Source organism: Vicia villosa, linkage group LG6 (assembly GCF_029867415.1).
Source record: "Vicia villosa cultivar HV-30 ecotype Madison, WI linkage group LG6, Vvil1.0, whole genome shotgun sequence".
In the NCBI taxonomy this organism is placed as follows: Eukaryota; Viridiplantae; Streptophyta; class Magnoliopsida; order Fabales; family Fabaceae; genus Vicia; species Vicia villosa.
In genome coordinates, this window is record NC_081185.1 from 26,779,812 (window position 1) to 26,803,490 (window position 23,679).

General features: G+C 35.8%; 2 protein-coding genes and 1 long non-coding RNA gene across 3 annotated transcripts; 2 read left to right on the forward strand and 1 right to left on the reverse strand.

Annotated features, from left to right (window-relative positions):
• The first annotated feature begins 4,657 nt into the window (after positions 1–4,657).
• LOC131609043 (heat shock 70 kDa protein 4-like) lies at positions 4,658–6,693 on the forward strand. The gene is made up of 2 exons (XM_058880675.1): positions 4,658–4,877; positions 5,027–6,693. The coding sequence occupies exons 1-2, from the start codon at positions 4,658–4,660 to the stop codon at positions 6,691–6,693; spliced, it is 1,887 nt and encodes a 628-aa protein (XP_058736658.1).
• LOC131609044 (uncharacterized) lies at positions 6,299–7,788 on the reverse strand. Its single transcript, XR_009285923.1, has 3 exons — positions 7,505–7,788; positions 6,588–7,389; positions 6,299–6,511 (listed from the first exon to the last, which is right to left on the reverse strand). It is a non-coding gene; the product is annotated as an uncharacterized LOC131609044 (long non-coding RNA).
• Positions 7,789–21,708: 13,920 nt separating this feature from the next.
• LOC131611365 (heat shock 70 kDa protein 4-like) lies at positions 21,709–23,334 on the forward strand. Its single transcript, XM_058883405.1, has one exon. The coding sequence runs from the start codon at positions 21,724–21,726 to the stop codon at positions 23,332–23,334; it is 1,611 nt and encodes a 536-aa protein (XP_058739388.1). The 5' UTR covers positions 21,709–21,723.
• Positions 23,335–23,679: the final 345 nt, after the last annotated feature.

A 23,679-nucleotide genomic window follows, 5' to 3' on the forward strand; every position in this document is an offset into this window, starting at 1 on the left:
GATCCGCTGTCGTGCGCGGATCAAAAACGGGTATTTTGAAAACGTAATATAGCGACAATGACTCGAGTCGTATCACGGGGATTCTTGTTGTTATTAACTAATTTTAGATTCATAGGTATAGGATTCTTGCTAGCATTTTCTTGTTTTTTTTGTTGTTGTGTTTGTTGATTTTTAGGGTTGCAATACCAGTTACAACAGTGGTAAGTTTTTCAGCCTATCAGGTAAGTTTTGAAACCTACTGTTTCGATTTGCTCCGATTTTTTCCAAAAAAAGAGAAAAAAAAATCGAGGAATAGTTAATTTTTCAACTCTAAAAATCGCAAATTCCTCTTTTTTTCTTTTTTAAATTAATTTTTTACAGTTTTCATAGTGTCAGAAAATTTCAAAAAAAATCTCAAAATTTTTATTTGTCTTCATTAGATTAAATTTTGTGCTTTCGTATTTTTTTGAATTTATTTTAATCATATTTGTTCTTTCGTGTAAAAAAAATATATAAAAAAATGGGAGACTCATCGGATCAGTTGGCTTATCTTATTAATTTGATGGAAGCAAGAGAACATCAATCGTGCTATCAAAATCATATTCCACTTGCAATTTGCAATATTTGTTCTTCAAATTTTCATGGTAATGATGCATGTCCTATGTTGTTAGATACTAATTTTTGTGGTGAGACCCAAATGGTAGGTGATCTTCAAGGACAATATTCATATATTGAAGAGCAACCTATTTGGCCATATCAACAATTTCAACAAAATGCATCATTGAAAGCTGACACACGAAATCATATTTGGAAGAAATTATCAAGCAAATGGCTGAAAATAATAAGCGAATGACTGAAAATAGTTTGCAATTTCAACAACTATGCAATCCATGTTTCCAGTTAAAAAAGTCCAAGATGAACAAATGATCTCAAGCGTCCATCAAATTCAAGAGAACGTGATGTTTCATGATGATGTACAAACTGTTGCATCATTAGAGTTAACACGGTGTGATACCAGTCTTGATGAATTTCCAGGTGAGCCCATTAAAACAGTGTTTGTTTCATATGATGAACTCATAGTAAGAAACAAAAATTCAAGTGAATGCATGAAAAAGATTATGCCATAAATTTTCTTGAAATCTGATTTGGATGAATTATTTACTTCTCTTGAAGTAGACAACTCTCTTGAATTTTTTGCTTGTGAATGTGGTGTTTGTAATGTTTGTCTTGAGATCAGTGCAGCCATTTTAGGTGAAGATAGTTTTATACCGACAACCACTTGTGCAGAAATTCTAGCAAATTCAACAACTCTTGAATTTGACACAAAAAATGTGGATTTTTGCCATAAGCAACCATTGTCCATAGCAGATTTTTTTTGGTGGAAACTCTAATTAAGCCAAACAACATGGAGTTATCTTTCAACATTTGTGCATCTCTTCCACCTATTTTATCTGACTCACAAGCTAAATGTGGATTTTCTATTTTTCATACTTTTGTTATTGCAGGTTTACCATATGTGCAGACTATTCCTCCTAAGCCACCAGATTTTTTACTAATATCCAAGTTCACTTGCTATTTACTTTTTCCTATTTCATGTGTTCGTAGTGCAGAAAGGCCTCCACCAAAACCACCAGACATGAAAGCTACATTCCGCCTTAATCTCTCGGGTGTGTTCTTTCCTTTCTCTCACTTTCATTTTATATTTATGTTCTTTCATTGAGGACAATGCATGTTTTAAGTGTGGGGGAGGGAATAATTTATTTTCTTTATTTTCTTTGTTTTTGTTTTTTTTTTTGTTTCCTTTGTTTTTGTTCTTAAAAAAAAGCATATTTTTAAAAGTTTTGGGCTATAGATTAATCTGAGGTTAGTTGTGGGGACTTGGGAAAAGTTCACAAGACCGGTATCGTCTTAACACCGTAAGTCTCTTGCATATAGAAATTAATTTGAATACTTATTATGACATAGCCTTGAATTCTCATTCTCTAATAGCTCTTGAGTAGTTTATCTTTGCAGTCGGCACCATCTCACACATGCTCTACGTAAGGAAGCCGATGAAAATAAGTGAGTGATCCAAGTTTTATTTGGAAAAAAAAAGAAAGAAAGAAATGGAATGCACCTTCTAGGTTTGGTGACCCTCACCCGGTCATTTAACCCAACGGTTGTAGAACCTACAAAAAAAATTATTTCAAGACCCGTTGTTAGTTAGTTCAGAGGTTTCTGGTGCTGAACTTGGTAGGATGGATTACGGTCTGATCCCCCGCATCTACAATTGGGGAATAAAAGGGGTATACCACTTAGGTACCAGAACGCCATGCAAAAAAGGATCAGAGTCATTGTCGTTGCCGGGGATCGAACCCGGGTAACCTGCGTGACAGGCGGGAATACTTACCACTATACTACAACGACGCCAATTTGATCCGCTGTCATGCGCGGATCAATAACGAGATTTTGAAAACATAATATAGCGACAATGACTCGAGTCGTATCACAAGGATTCTTGTTTTTTTATTAACTAATATAAATAAAATTGGGGGTTTATGGTTTTAGAATCAATTTGTAAAATAGAGTAAATAAGTGATTATAAAAATTAAGCTAAACGGCTAATCCTATTGATTCGGGTTCCGACTTATCATCGGTTATAATAACACCAGTCCCTAAACGGCTTCGATCCTATTCGATTATGAGATTAATCAGACAAGCGCTTATCAAAATCATACGAGTTATGTTCCTGTTTATCGAATTAAGCAAACGGTTAAGAATTTGACGAGTTAACGAATTAAGCAAACGATAACACGCAATTAAATTTAGGAACATGCATACAATTGAATTTAATCAATTCTTTTCTATGAAATCAATTGCTTAATTTGATTATAATTGTTTGCTTAATTCGATTGTTGTTCATAGGATAGAATTGATTAAATTCGATTGTATGCAAAGACGTTGGTGCGGCTTGTTTTAATTACGGTGAATAGGGTCGCACCAGCACCCAGTGCTAGAGGTCGAGAAGGATGCAAATGCTGCCAAGACTAATGGTAGAGTGTTTAATTTGACTGGAGTAGAGGATTCCAAGAAGGACAACTTGATTCAAGGTACTTGTTTTATTAGCAATATCGAATTGGTTGCTATTTTAGATACTTGTGCTACTCATTCGTTCATTTCGCTTGATTGTGCTACTATGTTGGGAATGAAATTGTCTTCTATGGGTGGTAGTATGGTAATAAATACTCCTAATAATGGTTGTTACTACTACTTTTGTTTGTAAGGAATGTCCTTTGACTATCTTTGATAAGAGTTTTGTGATGGATTTGGTGTGTCTACCCTTACACCAAATCGATGTGATTCTTGGAATGAACTGGTTGGAGTTCAATTATGTTCGTATCAATTGTTACAATAAGACGTTGAGGTTCCCCGAGTTTGGTGATAACAAAGAACTGATGTTGTTGACTACTAAGCAAGTGGGTGAGTGCCTTAGAGACGAAGTTATGATGTTTGCAATGTTTGCCTCGTTGCAAAGTGATTGTGAAGCTGCAAGTGTTGAATTTTCGGTTGTTTTTTAATTTCCTGAGGTGTTTCCGAATGATATAAGTGATTTGCCCCAGAACGTGAAGTGGAGTTTTCCATAGAATTGGTGCCAAGTACGAGTCTAGTATCGATGGCTCCTTATACAAAGTCGGCGTCCGAGCTAAATGAATTGAAGAAGCAACTGGAATAGATGCTCGAGAAGAAGTTTGTTCGACAGAGTGTTTCTCCGTGGGGTGCGCTTGTGTTGTTAGTTAAGAAGAAAGATGGAAGTATGGGATTGTGTGTGGACTACAGGCAGTTGAATAAAGTGACTATCAAGAATAAGTATCCACTTCCAATAATTGACGATTTAATGGATCTGTTGGTGGGTGCTAATGTTTTCAGTAAGATTTATTTCAAGTCGGGCTATCATTAGATTCACGTTAAGCCAAATGATATTCCAAAGACGGCTCTCCGAACGAGGTATGGTCATTATGAATATACTGTGATGCCATTCGGTGTGTCGAATGCTCCAGGTGTTTTTATGGAATATATGAATCGGACTTTCCATTCATATTTGAATAAGTTTTTAGTGGTGTTCATTGATGATATTTTGATTTATTATAAATCGGAAGAGAACATGCTAAGCATTTGTGCGTGGTGTTGCAAGTGTTGAAAGAGAAGAAGTTGTGCCAATTTCCTTGCTCGTGAAGGAAAGAAGTTAAAAGGAGAAACTATCTTTTATAATGGGATACCTCCTTGGTTGACTTACCTACTGGAGAAGAATCGGAGTGATGAACATTTTGTTCGGCCAGTAATTTTATAGTTTTGTTTGTCTTTGGGCTTCGGCCCCCATTTTAACAAAAAATAAAAAATAAAAATAATAATGATATTCTAAAAATAGGAGTATTGTATTTAAATGAACTAAAATCAAATTGGTTAACCATGATAAACTGAATTAAGCTGGCTGGCCGTAAATTGTGTTGAATTTTAGTCATAATTTTAAAATTGAAAAAGTACTAATTACTAGTGTTACGACTCAATCAAAATATTTAGTTAGTAAAGACTTTCACTTCAAAGTTTCCATATACGTAGGCAATCCTAATATATTTCTTCAAAGTTTGAATCCAACTCAAATTTTCTCTACAAACTGTTTCATTAATTCGCTTGAAAGAGAATGACAAAAAAGTACGAAGGAGTTGCTATCGGAATTGACCTTGGCACTACTTACTCGTGTGTTGGAGTGTGGCAGGAGCTTAACGATCGAGTGGAAATCATACACAATGATCAAGGAAACAAAACCACTCCTTCTTGTGTTGCTTTCACTCATTCTCAAAGATTGATCGGTAATGCCGCCAAAAATCAAGCTTCCTCCAACCCAACCAACACTGTCTTTGGTAATCTGTTTATTATTTTGCTCCACCATTGTTTAGTTTTTACTTTTTAGTATTAGGGTTTCATATATCTGCTATTATTTTTGTTACTTTTTTCTGTACTTTTTTACGTTAAACAACAAACTATACATTACCGTTTTAATTTTTTCCAGATGCTAAGAGGTTGATTGGAAGAAAATATAGTGATTCTGTTATTCAAAATGATACTCTACTGTGGCCCTTTAAGGTAATTGCCGGGGATAATGACAAACCAATGATCCTTGTGAACTATCAGGGTAAGGAAAAACAACTTGTTGCTGAGGAAATATCAGCCATGATTCTCACACAGATGCGAGAGATTGCGGGGGCATTTTTGGAATCACCTGTTAAAAATGCAGTGATTACGGTACCTGCTTATTTTAATGATTCGCAGCGAAGAGCCACCAAAGATGCTGGTGTCATTGCTGGTCTTAATGTAATAAGGATAATCAATGAACCAACTGCGGCGGCTCTTGCATATGGACTTCAAAAGAGAGCTAATTGTGTTGAAGAGAGAACTATTTTCATCTTTGATCTTGGTGGTGGAACTTTTGATGTGTCTCTCCTTACTATTAAGAATAATGTCTTTGAAGTCAAGGCGACTGCCGGTGACACTCACCTCGGAGGAGAGGACTTTGATAATCGAATGGTGAATCACTTTGTGAAGGAGTTTAAGAGGAAGAACAAAGTTGACATTAGTGGGAACTCAAAAGCCTTGAGGAGATTGAGAACTGCGTGCGAGAGGGCAAAAAGGACACTTTCATACGATACTGATGCAACAATTGACATAGATGTTATATGTGAGGGTATTGATTTCTGTTCATCAATTACTCGCGCCAAGTTTGAGCAACTGAATATGGACCTCTTTGAAAAGTGTATGGAGACCGTTGAAAGTTGTCTTGCTGATGCGAAGATGGACAAGAGTAGTGTGGATGATGTTGTTCTTGTTGGCGGCTCTACTAGGATTCCCAGAGTGAAGCAACTATTGCAGGAGTTTTTCAAGGGGAAGGAATTATGCAAGAGCATCAACCCTGATGAGGCTGTTGCTTATGGTGCAGCTGTCCAAGCTGCTTTGCTGAGTGAAGGTTTTAAGAATGTTCCAAACATGTTTTTGCAAGATGTTACACCTTTGTCTCTTGGTACATCAGTAAAAGGAGATATCATGAGTGTAATTATTCCTAAGAATTCTCCGATTCCTGTAAAGAAGAAAGAAGGATACCTTACATCTGAAGATGACTTAGAAAGTGTCCCAATTGATGTTTACGAGGGTGAGAGAATGGTTGCAAGTGAGAACAACTTGCTTGATTTGTTTTATCTCTCAGTCCACCGTGCACCTCGTGGCCTTCGTATTCAAATATGCTTTGATATAGATGGCGATGGTATATTAAACGTGTCTGCAGAGGAAGAAACTAGTGGTAATAAGAAAGAAATTACAATAACAAATGAAAATGAAAGACTGTCAAGGGAAGAAATTGAGAGAATGATTCAAGAGGCTGAATTTTTCAAGGCTCAAGACATGAAGTTCAAAAAGAAAGCTAAAGCAATAAATGCTTTGGACGATTATCTCTACACCGTGAAGAAAGTAATGAAGGATGATTGTGTAAGTTCCAAGCTCAACCCTGTTGACAAAGTGAAGATTAATTCTGCAATGATAAAGGGGAAAAGTATGATTGCTGATAACAAGCAGGAAGATACGTTTAAGTTTGTGGATTGTTTGAGGGAGCTTGAGAGCGTCTTTGAATCTGCTATGAACAAGGTCAACAAAAGTTACTCTGATGAGGAAAGTGATTCAGATTCCTGATAATTTTTGTTATTTGATTTGCTTCCTCATGTATAATGTGGGAGCTTCTTGTTCTGCTTCTGAGATGACAGATTTTGATTGAATATGTCATATTTGGTACTTATTCCTTTTTAATTTTAGACTTGAAAAGTTTATCTTGTTATTGTTTGAGTTGGTAGAATTGAGATTGTGATTGAAATAAACAAAAATCTATGACATAACTACTACTGTTATTTTAGCATTCGAAGTTACTGCTGAAACTAAACAAATAATTGCAGCTTTATAGGGTAAGCTTGATCTTAGTAATTGCTAGATAGAACAGAAAAAGAATAAGGTTTGATAGAAATGGAGTTTATCCAAGTAAGATCTTCAAGCACTCTATTTCATCCTTAGGCCATCTACAAAACTCTGCTCATAAACTAATTAAAATGTAATGCTTTTTAAACAATTTTATTACATTTTTAACGTGTAAAAATCTTAAATGAAATTTTTGCTTTAAGAAAAGAGGAGGGGCTAGGACCCGAAACAGAAGAGACTATGAAACCCCAATCTTAGGAGTAGCCACTCCATGGATATCATCATCATAGAACATTCTAATGTTAGAAGGACATTCATCAAAATTAATGGTATCAAAAGTTCAAAACCTCCATTGAAACCGAGATTAGCCAAGGTATGTGTGCAACAATTTGCCTTCATTTTCACCTTCCAATCTAGTTTCTAACACATTTCATACAACAAAATTTCTACATTAAATAAAGTCTCAATTTTATCATACAATCATAAATAAAATAAATTTTATCACATTCAACTCAATATAAAATAACAAAAATACCTTAAAAAGAGAAAATGGATTTTATGAAAATCTTGAAAAAAATCCGGATCAACTCAAGCTTTGATGATAAACCCAACAAAGATTTGATGAGCTTTGGTTTTGTTTATGTTTGTGCAGAATTTAATTTGATAAATTGATGGAGGTTTTGAGAGATTTTATTTGGTTGAAGATGAAGGTTTTAAGAGAGTAAAGAGGTTTTGAGAAGAAAATAGATTTGATGAGCTTTTAGAATGTGGAGGTGTTGGTTGTAATTTCGACGCTAAAGAAGATGTGAGATGTCCTAGTAAAACTTAATGAAATATTTGAGGAAAACAAGCAGACTTCAATGAGAAATTGACACTTGGCGAAAAGATAGTCCTATTAGCGAAATTATGGACTTCAAAGATTTTTAAATAATTCAAATATAAATTCGAAGAAGAGAATTTGAAATAAGGATGATAATTGTGTTTTGGTCTTATTTGTTTCTTAAAAGGACGCATGGAGACGGTTGAAATACAAGAATATAAGCATAGATTATTTCAACTTTAAAAAAATAGATTTTTTCTTTATATTTTTGAAAATAAATTTTCCAAAAACGTTTTTCAAAATATTATAAATTTTTTTATATTCGTTTTTTCTAAAATGAAACACTAATTTTGACATCCTAGAATATAAACATAGATTATTGAAGACCAAAACTTTGTCAAAATCGCATTTTTTTCAAAAAATTGTATTTCAAAAATGATTTTTATGAAAATCTATTTGAAATAGCTTCAAAATTAAGTGATTTTTTGAAATTTCGATATCCAAATTTTTTACCCATAAATAAATGAAATACCTAAAATCACATTTTAAGAATAACTATTCAAACAAAATTTTCATTTGAAACTTTTATAAAAAGTTTCTTTGTAAAAAAAATTTTCACAAAATTTTGTAACACTATAAAAATCTTTTTTAAAAAAAGCCAAAACAAACGGGCCGTAAGAGACATTTGAATAAACCATATGTATTGTAAAGCACTACAGAGACTTTATTATATATAGAGAGATTACAGCTAATTATATGATATAGTCGATGTGAGACTATTCTAAATACAAATATTCTTAATACTATATATTTACAAATATCAACACTCCCCCTCAAGCTTGAGCATATAAGTCAAATGCACCAAGCTTGCCACATATATAATTAGTTTTGGGACTTTGCAGAGATTTTGTAAACACATCTGCTAATTGATCATTGGAGTTGACAAAGCTTGTGAAAATGTCGCTTGATTCAATCTTCTCTCTGACAAAGTGACAGTCTATCTCAATATGTTTGGTCCTCTCATGGAAGACTGGATTTGAAGCAATGTGCAATGCAACTTGATTATCATAAACAAGTGTCATTGGTCTTGCTTCTTCAATTTGAAGTTCTTTGAGCAACTGTTTTAACTAAATGCGTTCACATGTTGCCATTTCCATGGCCTTATACTCTGCCTCAGCGCTTGATCTTGCGAATACATTTTGTTTCTTACTTTTCCAAGATATAAGGTTTCCTCCAATAAATACACAATACCCAGAGGTTGATCATCTATCATTGGGTGACCCTGCCCAATCAGCATCGGGGTATCCAACTATCTAAGTATGTCCTTTATTTTCATACACGGGGCCTTTTCCTGGAGCACATTTGATGTATCTTAGAATCCGGACAACATCATCTATGTGCTCTTGGCAAAGAGAATTTAAGATTTGGCTTACCACACTAGCTGCAAAAGAAATGTTCGGACGAGTGACTATGATATAATTCAACTTTCCTACCAATCTCTGATACTTTCCTAAGTCAGATAGGGGCTCCCCCTGATTGGTTAGGAGTTTGACACCCATAGGAGTATCAGCTGGTTTAGCGTTCAACAAACATGTTTCTTCCAAAATATCCATAACATATTTCTGCTGAGAAATCACCAAACCATCTTTAGATTAAGCTACCTCAATACCCAAGAAATAGAGGAGTTTACCAAGATATTTTGTCTGAAATTGATTCAAGAGATGTTGTTTTAACTAGAGTATTCCCTGCTGATCACTTCCCGTTATGACAATACCATCCACATATACAATAAGATAGATACACCCTTGGGCAGAGTGACGATAAAATACAGAATGATCAGCTTCACTACGCACCATACTAAACTGTTGTACTACAGTGCTGAATCTACCAAACCAAGCTCTTGGAGATTTCTTAAGACCATAAAGAGACCTGTGTAGCCTATAAACCATATTTGAGGACTCCCCCCTGAGCAACAAATCCAGGTGGTTGCTCCATATATACTTCCTCTTCAAGATCACCATGTAAAAAGGCATTTTTAATGTCAAATTGATGAAGTGGCCAACGTTAAATGGTTGCAATGGCTAGAAAAAGTATAACAGATGCCATCTTGGATACAAGAGAGAAGGTATCACTATAATCCAACCCAAAAATTTGAGTGTATCCTTTGTCTATCAAACGAGCTTTAAATCGATCGATCTTACCATCTGGACCAACCTTCACTGTATAAAGCCAACGATAACCTACTAAAGATTTCCCACGGGGTAGAAGAACTAGTTCCCAAGTACCACTGCTTTGAAGAGCACACATTTCGCCAATCATTGCTTGCCTCCACTCAGGGTGAGATAATGCTTCACTTGGAGTGTTAGGAATAGAAACAGAAGACAAAGAAGACATACACATATACTACAAAGGGGAAAGACTATGATGACATAATTCAATATAATATGGAGAAGGATTTTTTGTTTGACATATACCTTTTCGAAAAGCAATCGGAAGATCAGACTCAGTTTACGAGATCAGATCCAATAACGGTGAAGGCGTCAGAGGAGAGTCTGCAATGACCTTAGGGACATGTTATGTCTTAGGAATAGGTACTGCCTCAGGGATAGGTACGACAGACGTGGTTGACGATGCTAATATGTTATAAGCGGGCGAGAAGTGGGGGGGGGGAGGGGTCAATCGTACGACTAGGATGATGGTGGATAGTGGGAAATGGGACTTTCGGGAGAGGTGTGGGAGTACTCTCCTGAAGGGGTTCCGGAGTTAATTGGTTGGACTCAAAATATGGAACAGACTCGAAGAAGGTGACATTGGCCGATATGAGGTATCGTTGTAGAGTATGTGAGTAGCAACAATAACCTTTTCGGGATTGATGATAACCAAGAAAGACACACTTTAGTGATCGAGCTGGTAGTTTATCAAGACCAGAAGAGAGATTGTGTATAAAACATGTGGACCCGAAGACTCAGGGAGGAATTGGGTGAAGTGGAGAATTGGGAAAAAGGATTGAATGATGAATTCTATTGTTAAGGGAATATGAGAGAATGCGATTTATAAGGTAACATGTCGTTAGCACAACATGCCCTCAAAACCGAAATGGAGCATTACCATGGTAAGGGGTGTAATTGGGTTTTTTATGATTGATATAGGGTTGAGGTAGTTGTAGGTTTTGTTGATCTTGACGATTGTTGATGAATACTTGAGAATGACTAGTTGAAAATGATGTTTGATATCCTATGATCCAAATTGACATGTATGTTTTGATGCATAAAATGTGTTTACTTCCCTTGATTCATGTACTATATGATATGGTATGTTTTAGGGTTGCTGGAGGTCAAAACATGGGGTTTGGGGTTTGTTGCAAGGCTAAAAAATAAGAGAGATTGCATAAAATCGCGAGAAAACTGGGATTTTCTGGGCCCTTCCACGACCCTTAGCAGCTACTACGGGTGACCGTAGCAGCCCCCTAGATTTTGGTACCAAGGGAGTACCCAAAAAGGGATTTTGGCTTGAGAGCGACATGGGTCGTAGCCTCTGCTACGGGAAACCGTAACAACTCCTTGGATGTTGTAGTGTGACATCGTTTTGGCCATAACTTTCAAACTGTAAGTTCAAATTGAGTATTGTTTGAAGCGTTGGGAAGCTGACGTGCTCAAATATAATATGATAGAATAATAGGAGATATGTGATGCATTATTCTTGTCCCTATGTGTTGATGGAATTGAATTATTATATGTTGATATATTATGATGTTCTATTTTAATAATGAATATGATGTTGTCATGAAGTTGTCGTGATGCTAACAACGATTTGTGATGATACTATAATGACATGTATGCTTTAAAAATGTATTACATGCTATGTGATGATTATGTGAATGATGATGCGATCGACAAAATGTGGTTGAATATTATATAACGTTATGCATCATGCATTCATATCACTTTTGGATGGTGGTCCGCTTGTTTTTGGACGGTGATCCATTTGTGACGAGCCTCAATCCCATTGTATGGATTGTGTATATTTTGTGTTGTGCTTTGGTTCCAAGAGGGAATCGATCCTATGGTGGGGATCTTTGGAGGGTGATGAACCATGTGTTCATAAATTTTGGTACCACCACCATTGAGTCAGTTGTATCGCATTAACATCCTATGTGACATTACATAAATTTGTTGATGAGTTGTGATATAATGATAATTGTGAGCTAAATGAGTATATGATGAAAGATGTGCAAGTGATATTGTGATTTATCTGTGAGTATGAATATTGATGAATAATATGTGTTGTTATGTGATGATGTTGTTATAACTACTAATCTTTTCTTTATGTCTTTTATAATAAATTTTGATTACTCACTCTTTCTGTTTGAATGTTGTCTCCACGTGAGTAACACACATGTGACCAGGAGTACTTCGTAGAAGCTTTGAGGGTAGCTTCGAAGTGTGTTATTTTATTCTGTTAATTAGAGGTGTCTTTCTATGATATGTAATATCGGGTTGTGAACGTTATGTTTTGCAAATGGCTATGTTTTTATGATGTTGTTATACTTTATGACAGTCTTTGATTGTTAAATCAATTTTAATACTTGATGACAGTATAACATGAGTTTTGAGAAGTTAAATCAAGATGATTGAAGTTGATTCCGCTGCGATAATTTTTGTTGAATTATTATTAGATGTATTGTTTTAATTGATGTAACTCGTGTTATGGAGCAGGATCGTTGTTATGAAGTTTTATTTGAAGTGTAACACCCTTGTGCGGTGCATTTGTTTGATTTATTTTTGTTAATTATATGCGAAATATTTATGTGTTTAAAAGGGTGTTACAACCTACATGAGTAGGACTTCAGCTCATGTCCCAATATGTATCTTAGCAATCAAATAATACCTAACGTGATGTTTGAAAGTGATATAAAAAGGAATATGATGGTACCTAACGGAGAGGATCGACTGTCCCTTCAAAACGTGCAATCAAGCCACCAAAAGATGCAGAAAACTTCCTTGTACCTTAAGGATTATAGATCACACCTTGTATCACTCTAAAATCTTGATGAAAACCTCTAACCAACTCACGAATCTTGAAGAAGAAAATGAAGCTGCATTGAGCTATGCAACACTTTCAGATGGAGGAGAATGCATACAAAAGCTTCTATGCATAATGGAGAAGAAGATTTGAACAATGGAATAGAGAAAAGGTGAGGAAATTGAAGGATTCTATTTTTTTTTGTAGAGAGAAATGAGAGAGAGTTAAATCGTAAAATGTTGGATCAATGTAACTGATTTTAGTTAGAGGGTGAATGAGGCTTATATATGTTGATTGAAATTGGTTAGAAATGATGAGTTGGCTTGAAAGTTTGTTATAGCTTCCAACTAATTTTTTGAAGCTTGAATGAAAATGAGACATGGAGAGTGAGGTTCGAGCTTCATAGTGTGAAGGTGTTGGTGATTTGATTCAGATGGAGCATGAGGTGAGATAAGCAATTATGGTGAGCTGGCATTAGGAATCAAGTAAACTTAATGGAAAACTTTTGCAAAAAGGTGCTCTTATGTCATTTTTGGTTAGCTTCTAAGTATGCATGTAGGTACGGTACAAATTGGTTGGCTCATTTTAGGCATAATGGTGTGTAGTGCAATGATGCAACGATGTAGTTATGTACATAGGCAAATAAGACGACCTATAATGCATTTTATGGAAAAAATGGCATAACTTTGGATGGATGTATCTTGATGCCCAAGGACCCAAATTAGATGATTTTGGTGTCAAAGGATAAATGGTGGGAAGATGAACAACTTTAATGTTGGACAAAAGTTAAATTGAAGCTTGGAACCTCAAGAAAACTTAGCTCAAAGTCAGGCCCTCAATTGACTTAAACACTTTGAAAAATTCTAAGTAACTTTGCCAATTTGACCAACTTGATGTCATGACTTTAGCTTCAAATAACTCCCACTTCAAGGATTCCTTTCAGCTCAAATTTGACATAATGATGTAGTACTAAGTGTCCTATAAAATTATAGACCCCAATTGTAAAAAATAATAGCTTGATCTGATCAAAATCTTCATTGAAAGTCATGCACATGAACATGTTCAAAAACTTTGAAAAATTTCTAAGTCTTTTGAGTTTTCTACCACTTTGAATTACCGACTTTATTCATCAAAATATCTTGATCCAAGGGAGATTTTAAGTTCAAACTTTTTGCAAACATGCAGTATTACACAAGATCTTCAATTATAGCCCTTGGTTGCAAATTTTAGATAATGGAGGAGAAAGATACATCCCTTGAAAGTCATCCACTTGAGCATGAGAATTTTGTACTTATAACATTTTTGAAAACTCTAATTTTGAAACTTTTGTGATTTTCATGATTCCTCTTTATAAAACTTGATCAAAACTCATATTATCATGAATAATGACTTGAAATATTCATGGTTGACCAAAAACCTCAAAAGTCAAACTTTGACTTTGAGCCCCAGATAGCTTTTTCTCAATTGAATCAATACCTTTCCTTCTATCATTTGGAATCCTTTGAAACACTTTAAGAAGCTCAATAATGTACACATGTATGCCTTGCATCACATATTTGAACAATAGAATCAAGTTTTGCTCAAAAAGTCAACCATCATTTGCTTTTGACCAAAACCCTAATCTTGTGTCAATTGAATATGAGCTTTTGATCAATAGTGAAACAATGAAACCCTAATTCTTTGGATGATCTTGAGAAATATATGAAGTGAATGAGGACTTCAAGACTTAAGGGTATGACTATGGTGATGAGATCAACCTTTGGCTCCACTTGAGTGAATATCTTTCTCTTTGAATGGGTAAAACCCTAAATCACAAGAAACCTTAATCCTTAGCCTTTAGAAGTCCAATGAAATGTATGATTGTATTAGTTATAACCTACTAAAGGATATGTATATGAAGAAAATGAGAATGCATAAGCCAAATGAAATGGTAGGATAAATTTGGGGTATGACAACAATACAACATTAAATTAAGTACAAAAGTCAGTTGGGAGAGAAGCTTTCATTCAATTGCACTTTGCCGTGGACACCAACAAACTACGTTCGATCACATATTTGATAAGAGTAATGGTATCAAGTTCGAACCCCAATTTTTGGGCCCTTTCAACATGGTAGACACCCACTTTGATCTCTTCATCAAGTTGTTTTCGATCAAGTCGTCGGATCTCTTCTGGACGATCTTTAGTTTTTTGAATGTTGGCCTACAACTATTTAATTTGCTTCTCCCAAGTAGAAATGTTGGCAGCATGGGTATCGAATTCTTCTTGATTTTGTGAAAAAGACTATTCAAGGTTTTCAACCTTGAGGCTAAATTTAGTGGTTGCATCCCATTCAGCTTCTTGGGTTTCCAGTTTCTTCTCGATCTTGTTCGAATGCCTCCGACGACTTACTCAATAAGAAACCCAAGCTCCACAATAACATGTGCAACCTCCGGCGAGACGTTTAAAGTGTCAACTTGGCTCGACAAATCCTTGATTCCATGGCAAGCACTTGCATTATTATCTAGCGCTTAGATCAGGTCAATATCAAAGACTTTTTCTCTAATTTTTTGGAGGAGTCAGTCAGCAGGCTCGATAGCGGAGCAACCACCAAAAGCAGTCGAAGAGTTGGAAGTACAACTTTCTCTTGTACTCATCATAGCCTTCAAATACTCGGCTGGTTTATTCTTCTTTAAATTCTCTAATTCTTCTTAAGACATAAGAGTATTGGTGATAGTCGAAGGAGCCTTGAAGTCCCAAAAGGCTGGTTGGTGGCAGCAACACCATCTAGTTATGGCTTATCATTTTAGGGTTCTTCTTCGCCTTGAGGCTTTATAGCGGTGTTAGAAATATGATCGTCATCATCATTTTGCCCCTCTTCTCCATGATCAGAAATTTTGGGCGAGGATTCATCTGGTATTCCTTGCTCATGCTTATGAGTGTCCGAGATTTTCGTGTTGATATGTTCCATATCTTCACTATCATTGTCGAAATCCGTTGGTTGGGATTGATGAGTTGAAACAGGGGTGGAACAATGTTTTGTTGAACCTCAACAAGCTGATTAACTTCACTAGTCAATCCTTTACATGAGCCTTTGTTGGATATGGGATGAATAGATGGGGAACTAATACTTATAGGAATAATGTACTTGATATTGAAAGTTTCAGTACCGATTCCTGTTGGTGTAAGCCCTATAGGCCAATACTTTTGGTACTTGTATCGAATTATTTATTAATAATAAAAGACATTTCTTTATTATGTTTGTTTTTTTAAAATAATAAAGCCCCTAGAATAGTTAGTCTGTTTAATGAAATGTTAAGTGCGACTTAATCTTGAGATCCCATTAAACATAAGGACACTATTTTTAAAGTATCCATAGTCGAGATTTATTGTGAAGTGGGATAACATTAAAGCATCATGACTATTATGAAGATAGACTGATGATCACATCTCATGGATCATGGATAAGGAGTTATTAAATCTTGACATAGGTATAAATATTAGGAGAATACTACATAGAATTTTATGCAAAGTGTCATGAGTTATTCTCATGGTGATCAAATGTTTCCCGTAATTGGATTACCATAAAAACAATTGATGGGTACTTCACAAAGCTTGATGAGGTAAATGAGTGATCTAGAAGAAATTTGCCCATCCTCCATAATAGGATAAATGTCTAAGGTCCCAATATTGAATTGGACAAGGGTGACACAGTCTATGTCTTGTGTTTAATATAGACATACGGGAAAAGGGTAATTGTACATACAAGCATTATCACATAAAGATTTTTGTCAGATCACATGACATTTTTGTAACCTGGATAGCAGTGATGTGTTGCTAGATACCGCTCACTGTTTATTATGTTAAATGTGTGATTTAATATAATTGTCGTTGCGAAAACCTATGGGCTCACACACATAAGGATAGGTTGATGAGAGATAGAGAAAATAAGGAACACCGTAAGGTACTGTTCACTTAAGTGAATTCGGAATATGGTAAGGTACCACGCACTTAAGTGATATATGGTGCATCATAAGGTATGATGCCTGTAGGCTTAATTGGGCTTTTAGCTTGAAGCCTTAATTAGGCTTTTAGCTTGTAGCACACACAAGTGGTTCTATAAGTAGAACCTTGTGCTGAAGCATTAGACTTGATGAAAATTGGGTCTGAAAAATCCTAGGCGTATATTCTTCTCTCTCACTCAAAGCCTTCATTTGTATCAGCTAACACTAAGACTGAAGGGATTTATTCGTGTGGACTAAGTAGAGGCGTTGTTCTTCATCAATGCTCGTGATCACTCCTTCGATTCGGCATCAAAGGTTTCAATCGCCACAAGAGGTAACCGTTTTTATCACTGATCATGCCCATTATTAAGGATCATTAAAGGAAAATTTTAATTTCCGCTGCGTATTATATCGTGATTTTCCTTCAATTCCACCCTCCTTCAAAGAAAGAAAATTATCAATATTAATCAAATACAAAAATGTGACTGAAAAGAAGTAAAATGAAGGGCGACTTACCTCGACTCCCTCATCATTAGGACTAGAGTTGTCACTTTTAACATGCTCAGGCGCATTAGTGGTTGGCTCAGGATCGATATCAATGACTCTTTTAACATTCAACTTTGTTTGTTAGAGTTTAATGGTAGATTTTGGTGGAGGAGCAGAGTCATCCGTTTTCGACTTTTTCTTTTTCTTGGCAGGTTTCTAAGTATTTGGAGATAGATCTTCAGGATCTGATTCAATTGTTTTGGGTTGAGGGTTGCTTTGCTTGTGTTTCTTGGGAGTTAGAGGTGGCTTTCGAATTTATCTTTGATCTATTGTTTTCGATCAATAGCTAATAAAGAAACATGTCAAAGTTAGAGGAACGTATAAAAGAAATTCTAGGAAAAGCAAGGCGAGAGGATCCTCCCATTCCACACCTTTGTGTATTGGAGACAGAACTCGAACACGTTTTATGTCGACATGAAGATGACCTTTGAAACTATCCAGAGTAAACTTAATCAGAACCATCCTTTTGGCAAGTTTTATAAAATCTTGTTTAAGAAGTTTTAAGTAAGACCCACAGACGAACCACTCTGGAAATGGAGGTCGAAGTGCCAAAGCTAGGTCAGCACTTGGCAAATATGGGAATCTTGGAGAATAGAATTTAAAAGCAAAATCATATTTGTCTCCGTACTTAACATACAAAGTAATTTTTAGGTCAGGGAGCTTCGTCATAAATTTTCCTTTAAAGTGACTACTGCCTCACGAATGGTTCGACTAAGATCACCAGGTCTGTAGATAGTTTCAAAGTATTTTTGGAATGCTTGGATTTCTTTGATATGAGTAGCTCTACATTTATTGAATCGTTCCTGTATGGAAGCAAAAGGATTGGTTAGATGTTGAGTAAAAGCAGGCACATCGAACATCTCCTTGGTGTAATAATTCCTCAATTAAGTATCAAACTCTTGGGTACAATAGACCGATGGGCGAAAAGAGACAGGAGAAAGGTTGTAATCTTTGGCATATCGAGACAAATATTTGTCACATTCGGCCTCAGTAAAATACATATTGTAAAGGCAATGAGCATTTTTCTTGTCATAAAAAGGTTTAGGCATTAATTCAATAAGGTCAAACTGTCGAGAAACGAGATCGGGTTGATAATAGACCAAAATTATTTGATTCTTAAAAGGTATCAACCTATTGGCAATCAATCGGGGGAGTAAGGAACGCCTCCCATATGGCCAAATATTTTGCTTCCTGGTCGATCGAAGGAGCAGGGAAGTCTATGGTGAACCACCCAGGGCCATAAGTTCTGTTGGCGAAAAGAGACATTGAAGGAGTGAAATTATAACGCTTGGAATACATCATCACATATCCAGTGAATATTCGTTCAAATTGGATCGTTCTTCACTTTGGGTCACGAGGATCGAATGTGTCCCTTCAATTTATCTATTCTTGATTTCTTCTACTTCTTCATTGATTGTGTTGTGTGTCGGGAGTGAAGGTTCAAAAGTGGCATTTAGCCACAATTTAAGTAACCAATAGGGGCCATCTAGTAAGATATTTGTCCATAGTTTATAGTCCTTCAAGGTTTCGACAGCTCCTCCTAAGGACTAATAGAGCCAACCCAAGATCAGTTGACTCAAGCATATCTTATGCGCATCACATAGTTGGTTTTCTATGGTTAAAAATATCTTCGCCACTTGAAGAGACTTTGAACAAAAGATACAACGTGACAACCATAGTGCTAAGAAGGAAATATGCCCTTTGTCAGAAACTTTATAGGTTTTAGTGTTGTGGTGTTCAAACATATAATGAGTGAAGGTAGCTTTATTGGCATTAAAGTTAATGGTATCCTCATTCATCTCAATGGGATCAAAGGATTCTTCAGTAGCTTGAAGTCCGGAGATAGCAACAATATCAAAGAGGGTAAGGTTCAACATTCCACAAGGTAAATGAAAAGTGTTATCGGTACTATCCCAAAAATATAAATAGGCTACTAACATATTTTGGCAATAGCCTGGCCCCACTTTCGACAATTAGATCATGTCGTAAATACCTATTTCTTTTTAGAATGGAGCCTTCTGCTTCTTGACTTTGGCAAGCCAAGTGAGGTAAGGTTCAAGATATTAAACCAAAGGGTAAGAACAAAACGCTCTAAGAGCATTGTTCATATAATCTAGATTGAGGGGTTTTCTGTGCTCGATGCTTCAATCGAAGACTTTGCCTAATCATCTACAAGTTGTACCTGGGAATCTAGTTTCCTATCAGTAGTTTTCTTCTTACTAGCTATAGGCTTCGTACAATGATAAACGGGAAACAACTCTTTAAGTTTTTTAGCATTAGCTTAGGGCCCGACAAAGGGCCCATATACGCACGAGTCTTACCAGCAATGATTTGAGGGATTAATACATGAGATTTATAAATTTTGAGTTTTTCTTCAAGAAGAGGAGGCTCAGGAACGTATTTTTGATTTCCCACCAATAATAGATTTGCGATCTAGGTTACACCTGATGAATCATCTTCCTTTTGCTTACTAGTTTTGGTATTCTTGGTCTTTGGAGGCGCCATTGACGAATATCTAGAGTTTAGAAAGTGAAAAGAGGTTTTTCGAGTTAGTTTCTAGAAAAAATTGCAGAAGATTATGAGCTCAGTGATGGAAAAAGTTTTAATTGATAAATATATAAGCTATTTATAGAGAGGGAAAAAACGTTTTAGTATCCTTATGAAAAACCAAGTAAGCAAGATAGTGGGACGCATGTAGGCTTGTGAGAGGTCAAGCAAATGATTACCCTTTCAGTTGCCACATTACTCCTAGAATATAGGGATAATGATGGTAGTTACAACATAGCACATCTCGATGAGACGTTTTGGTAAAATGGTCATTATGACCATAACGTCACAAAAATAAGTACTATCACGTCAATAAGATATCAAAAAATGTCTTTTTCTCCATTCAGTCGATGAAGACATTTTTTGAGGATAATTTGTTAGTTGTAATTTTGATGCTCAAGAAGATGTGAGATGTCCTAATTGAACTTAAGGAAATATTTGAGGAAAACAAGCTGACTTCGACGAGAAATTGGAAGAGTTTGACTTAGACCAGGCGAAATGGGACATAATCTGGCAAAAAGATGGTCCTATTAGCGAAATTATGGACTTAATTTTTTTATAGATAATTCGAATATAAGTTCGACGAAGAGAATTCGAAGTAAGGCTGATAACTGTATTTTGACCTTATCTGTTTCTTAAAAGGACACGTGGAGACTTTTGAAAGACGAAACACATGCAGACGAGAATGTGTCATCCTCTGGAGAAGAGACCATTCATTACTGTTACTATCGAAGTTTTATAAATAAGGGTTTTTAACATTAGATTTCTGTGTGTTAAATATTGTTCCAAACTATAAATCACTCAAAGTATATAAGTGTTATTGAGAAAAAGTTTCTGAGAACATGTAAGTATGAAACACCATCTTTATTTCAATGTCAACTCACTTGCATTAAAGTCAATTCTTCCTTTTACTTTTCATGAACAGTCTTTACACCATTTTTTATTAACATCGAAGAAGTTAGTATTGAGAAAACCTTAAACAAAACTATACACATATGTCCTAGGATCAATCTAGTCGATCCTGCAAGTAAATAAAGTATCAATTTTGGAAGACTAGCGGTTGTGCACTAAAATCCAAGGTAAATAGGAGGAAAGAAGTTGAAGTGGCTAAATATATAGAAAATTTGCGGCGTGAAATACACCCCACAACTTTAAGAAACATTGAGATTAGCAGCGTGGATTGCATCCCGCAAGTGTTGTGTCATAATAAGAAAGTTGCAGTGTGAAATATACCCCACAAGTTCTAAACAAGTCAGAACATTCATCTGCCATCTAACCCCTCAATAAATGACCCGGGTAAATTCCCCCTTTTTTTTAAAAAACTGTTGCAGAGTGTTTTTCACCTTGAAATTTCCTTTTCAAAAAATTTGAATTTCCCACCTTCAGTTGCGAGGTAAAAAAACATTAAAAAGTTTTTTTTTAAATAGTTAGTAGCGTGAATATTACCCTGCAACTATTTTTTTTCTTTCAAGGTGAATAACACCTGACAAAATGCAAATTCGTTGATTTCTTGTAGTGAAACTCCTATACCGGACCTCTGTCGGACCACCACTATGGCTCTTAGTATTGTCAGCCTGAACCTCTTGACTTCCAAATGGCCCCCCACGACCTTAGTCTCTTCCATCCAATTCATTCTGCTTGCTCTGCTAGTTCATTTTGAAATATCCAAACATAGTCTAAAAGCTTATTAAACTCTTTTATTTACTATTATTATTGTTATTTTTTTCGGGGCTTTTTACATTAGACAACAAATTATACATCAACATTAACTTTTTCAGATGCGAAGAGATTAATTGGAAGGAAATATAGCGATCCTGTTGTTCAAAATGATATTCTAATGTGGCCCTTTAAGGTCATTTCTGGGGATAATGGCAAACCGACGGTCCTTGTGAACTACAAGGGGGAGAAAAAGAACCTTGTTGCTGAGGAATTATCAGCTATGATTCTCACACAGATGCGAGAGATTGCAGGAGCTTTTTTGGAATCACCTGTCAAGAATGCAGTGATTACAGTACCTGCTTATTTTAACGATTCACAGCGAAGAGCCACCAAAGATGCAGGTAATATTGCTGGCCTCAATGTAATACGGATAATCGATGAACCTACTGCGGCTGCTCTTGCATACGGCCTTCAAAAGAGAGCTAATTGTGTTGAAGAGAGAACTATTTTCATCTTTGATCTTGGTGGTGGAACTTTTGATGTGTCTCTCCTTACTATTAAGAATAATGTTTTTGAAGTTAAGGCCACTGCTGGAGATACTCATCTTGGAGGAGAAGACTTTGATAATCGAATGGTGAATCACTTTATGAAGGAGTTTAAGAGGAAGAGTAAAGTTGACATTAGGGGGAACTCAAAAGCTCTGAGAAGATTGAGAACTGTCTGTGAGAGGGCAAAAAGGACACTTTCATACGACACTGAGGCCACGATTGACATAGATGCTATATATGAGGGAATTGACTTCTGTTCATCAATTACTCGGGCCAAGTTTGAGCAATTGAATATGGACCTGTTTGAAAAGTGTATGCAGACTGTTAAAAGCTGTCTTGTTGATGCTAAGATAGACAAGAGTAGTGTTGATGACATTGTTCTGGTTGGTGGCTCTTCTAGGATTCCTAAAGTGAAACAGTTGTTGCAGGACTTTTTCAAAGGAAAAGAATTATGCAAGAGCATTAACCCTGACGAGGCTGTTGCTTACGGTGCAGCTGTCCAGGCTGCTTTATTGAGTGATGGTGTTAAGAATGTTCCAGGCATAGTATTGCAAGATGTTACCCCGCTGTCGCTTGGTGTAGCAGTAGAAGGAGATCTCATGCATGTTGTGATTCCTAGGAATACTTCCATTCCTGTCAGAAAGAGAAACACATACGGTACATTGGAAGATAACCAATGCAGCGTCACGGTTATGGTGTACGAGGGTGAGAGAGTAAGAGCCAGTGATAACAACTTACTTGATTTGTTTAGTTTCTCTCTTCCTCCTGCTCCTCGACGTAGCATTCCTATCAAACAATATTTCTCTATAGATGGTGATGGAATAATAAACGTGTCTGTAGAGGAGAAAACAAGTGGTAATAAGAAAGAAATTACAATAACAAATGAAAATGGAAGACTGTCAAGGGAAGAAATTGAGAGAATGATTCAAGAGGCTGAATATTTTAAGGCTCAAGACATGAAGTTCAAAAAGAAAGCTAAAGCAATAAATGCTTTGGACGATTATCTCTACACCGTGAAGAAAGTAATGAAGGATGATTGTGTAAGTTCCAAGCTCAACCCTGTTGACAAAGTGAAGATTAATTCTGCAATGATAAAGGGGAAAAGTATGATTGCTGATAACAAGCAGGAAGATACGTTTAAGTTTGTGGATTGTTTGAAGGAGCTTGAGAGCGTCTTTGAATCTGCTATGAACAAGGTCAACAAAAGTTACTCTGATGATGAAAGTGATTCAGATTCCTAATGACAATTTATGTTATTTGATTTGCTTCCTCATGTATAATGTGGGAGCTTCTTGTTCTGCTTCTGAGATGACAGATTTTGATTGAATATGTCATGTTTGGTACTTATTCCTTTTTAATTTTAGACTTGAAAAGTTTATCTTGTTATTGTTTGAGTTAGTAGACTTGAGATTGTGATCGAAAGAGAAACAAATTAATGACATAACTACTACTGTTATTTTAATTTGTGTTACTGATTGACCTTTCGACTTTCGAAATTGAGTGTCATAGGTAATATTCATATAGTACAAACTCTTCCCATAACTTTAGCATTCAAAGTTACTGCTGAAACTAGAACAAATACTTTG

What these genes read in the sequence shown, in the direction of transcription:
- LOC131609043 (XM_058880675.1), top strand. Translation starts at nt 4,658, where the DNA reads ATGACAAAAAAGTACGAAGGAGTTGCTATCGGAATTGACCTTGGCACT. An exon ending in CCCAACCAACACTGTCTTTG is followed by an intron (nt 4,878 to 5,026) that starts GTAATCTGTTTA and finishes AATTTTTTCCAG; the next exon opens with ATGCTAAGAGGTTGATTGGA.
- LOC131611365 (XM_058883405.1), top strand. Translation starts at nt 21,724, where the DNA reads ATGTGGCCCTTTAAGGTCATTTCTGGGGATAATGGCAAACCGACGGTC.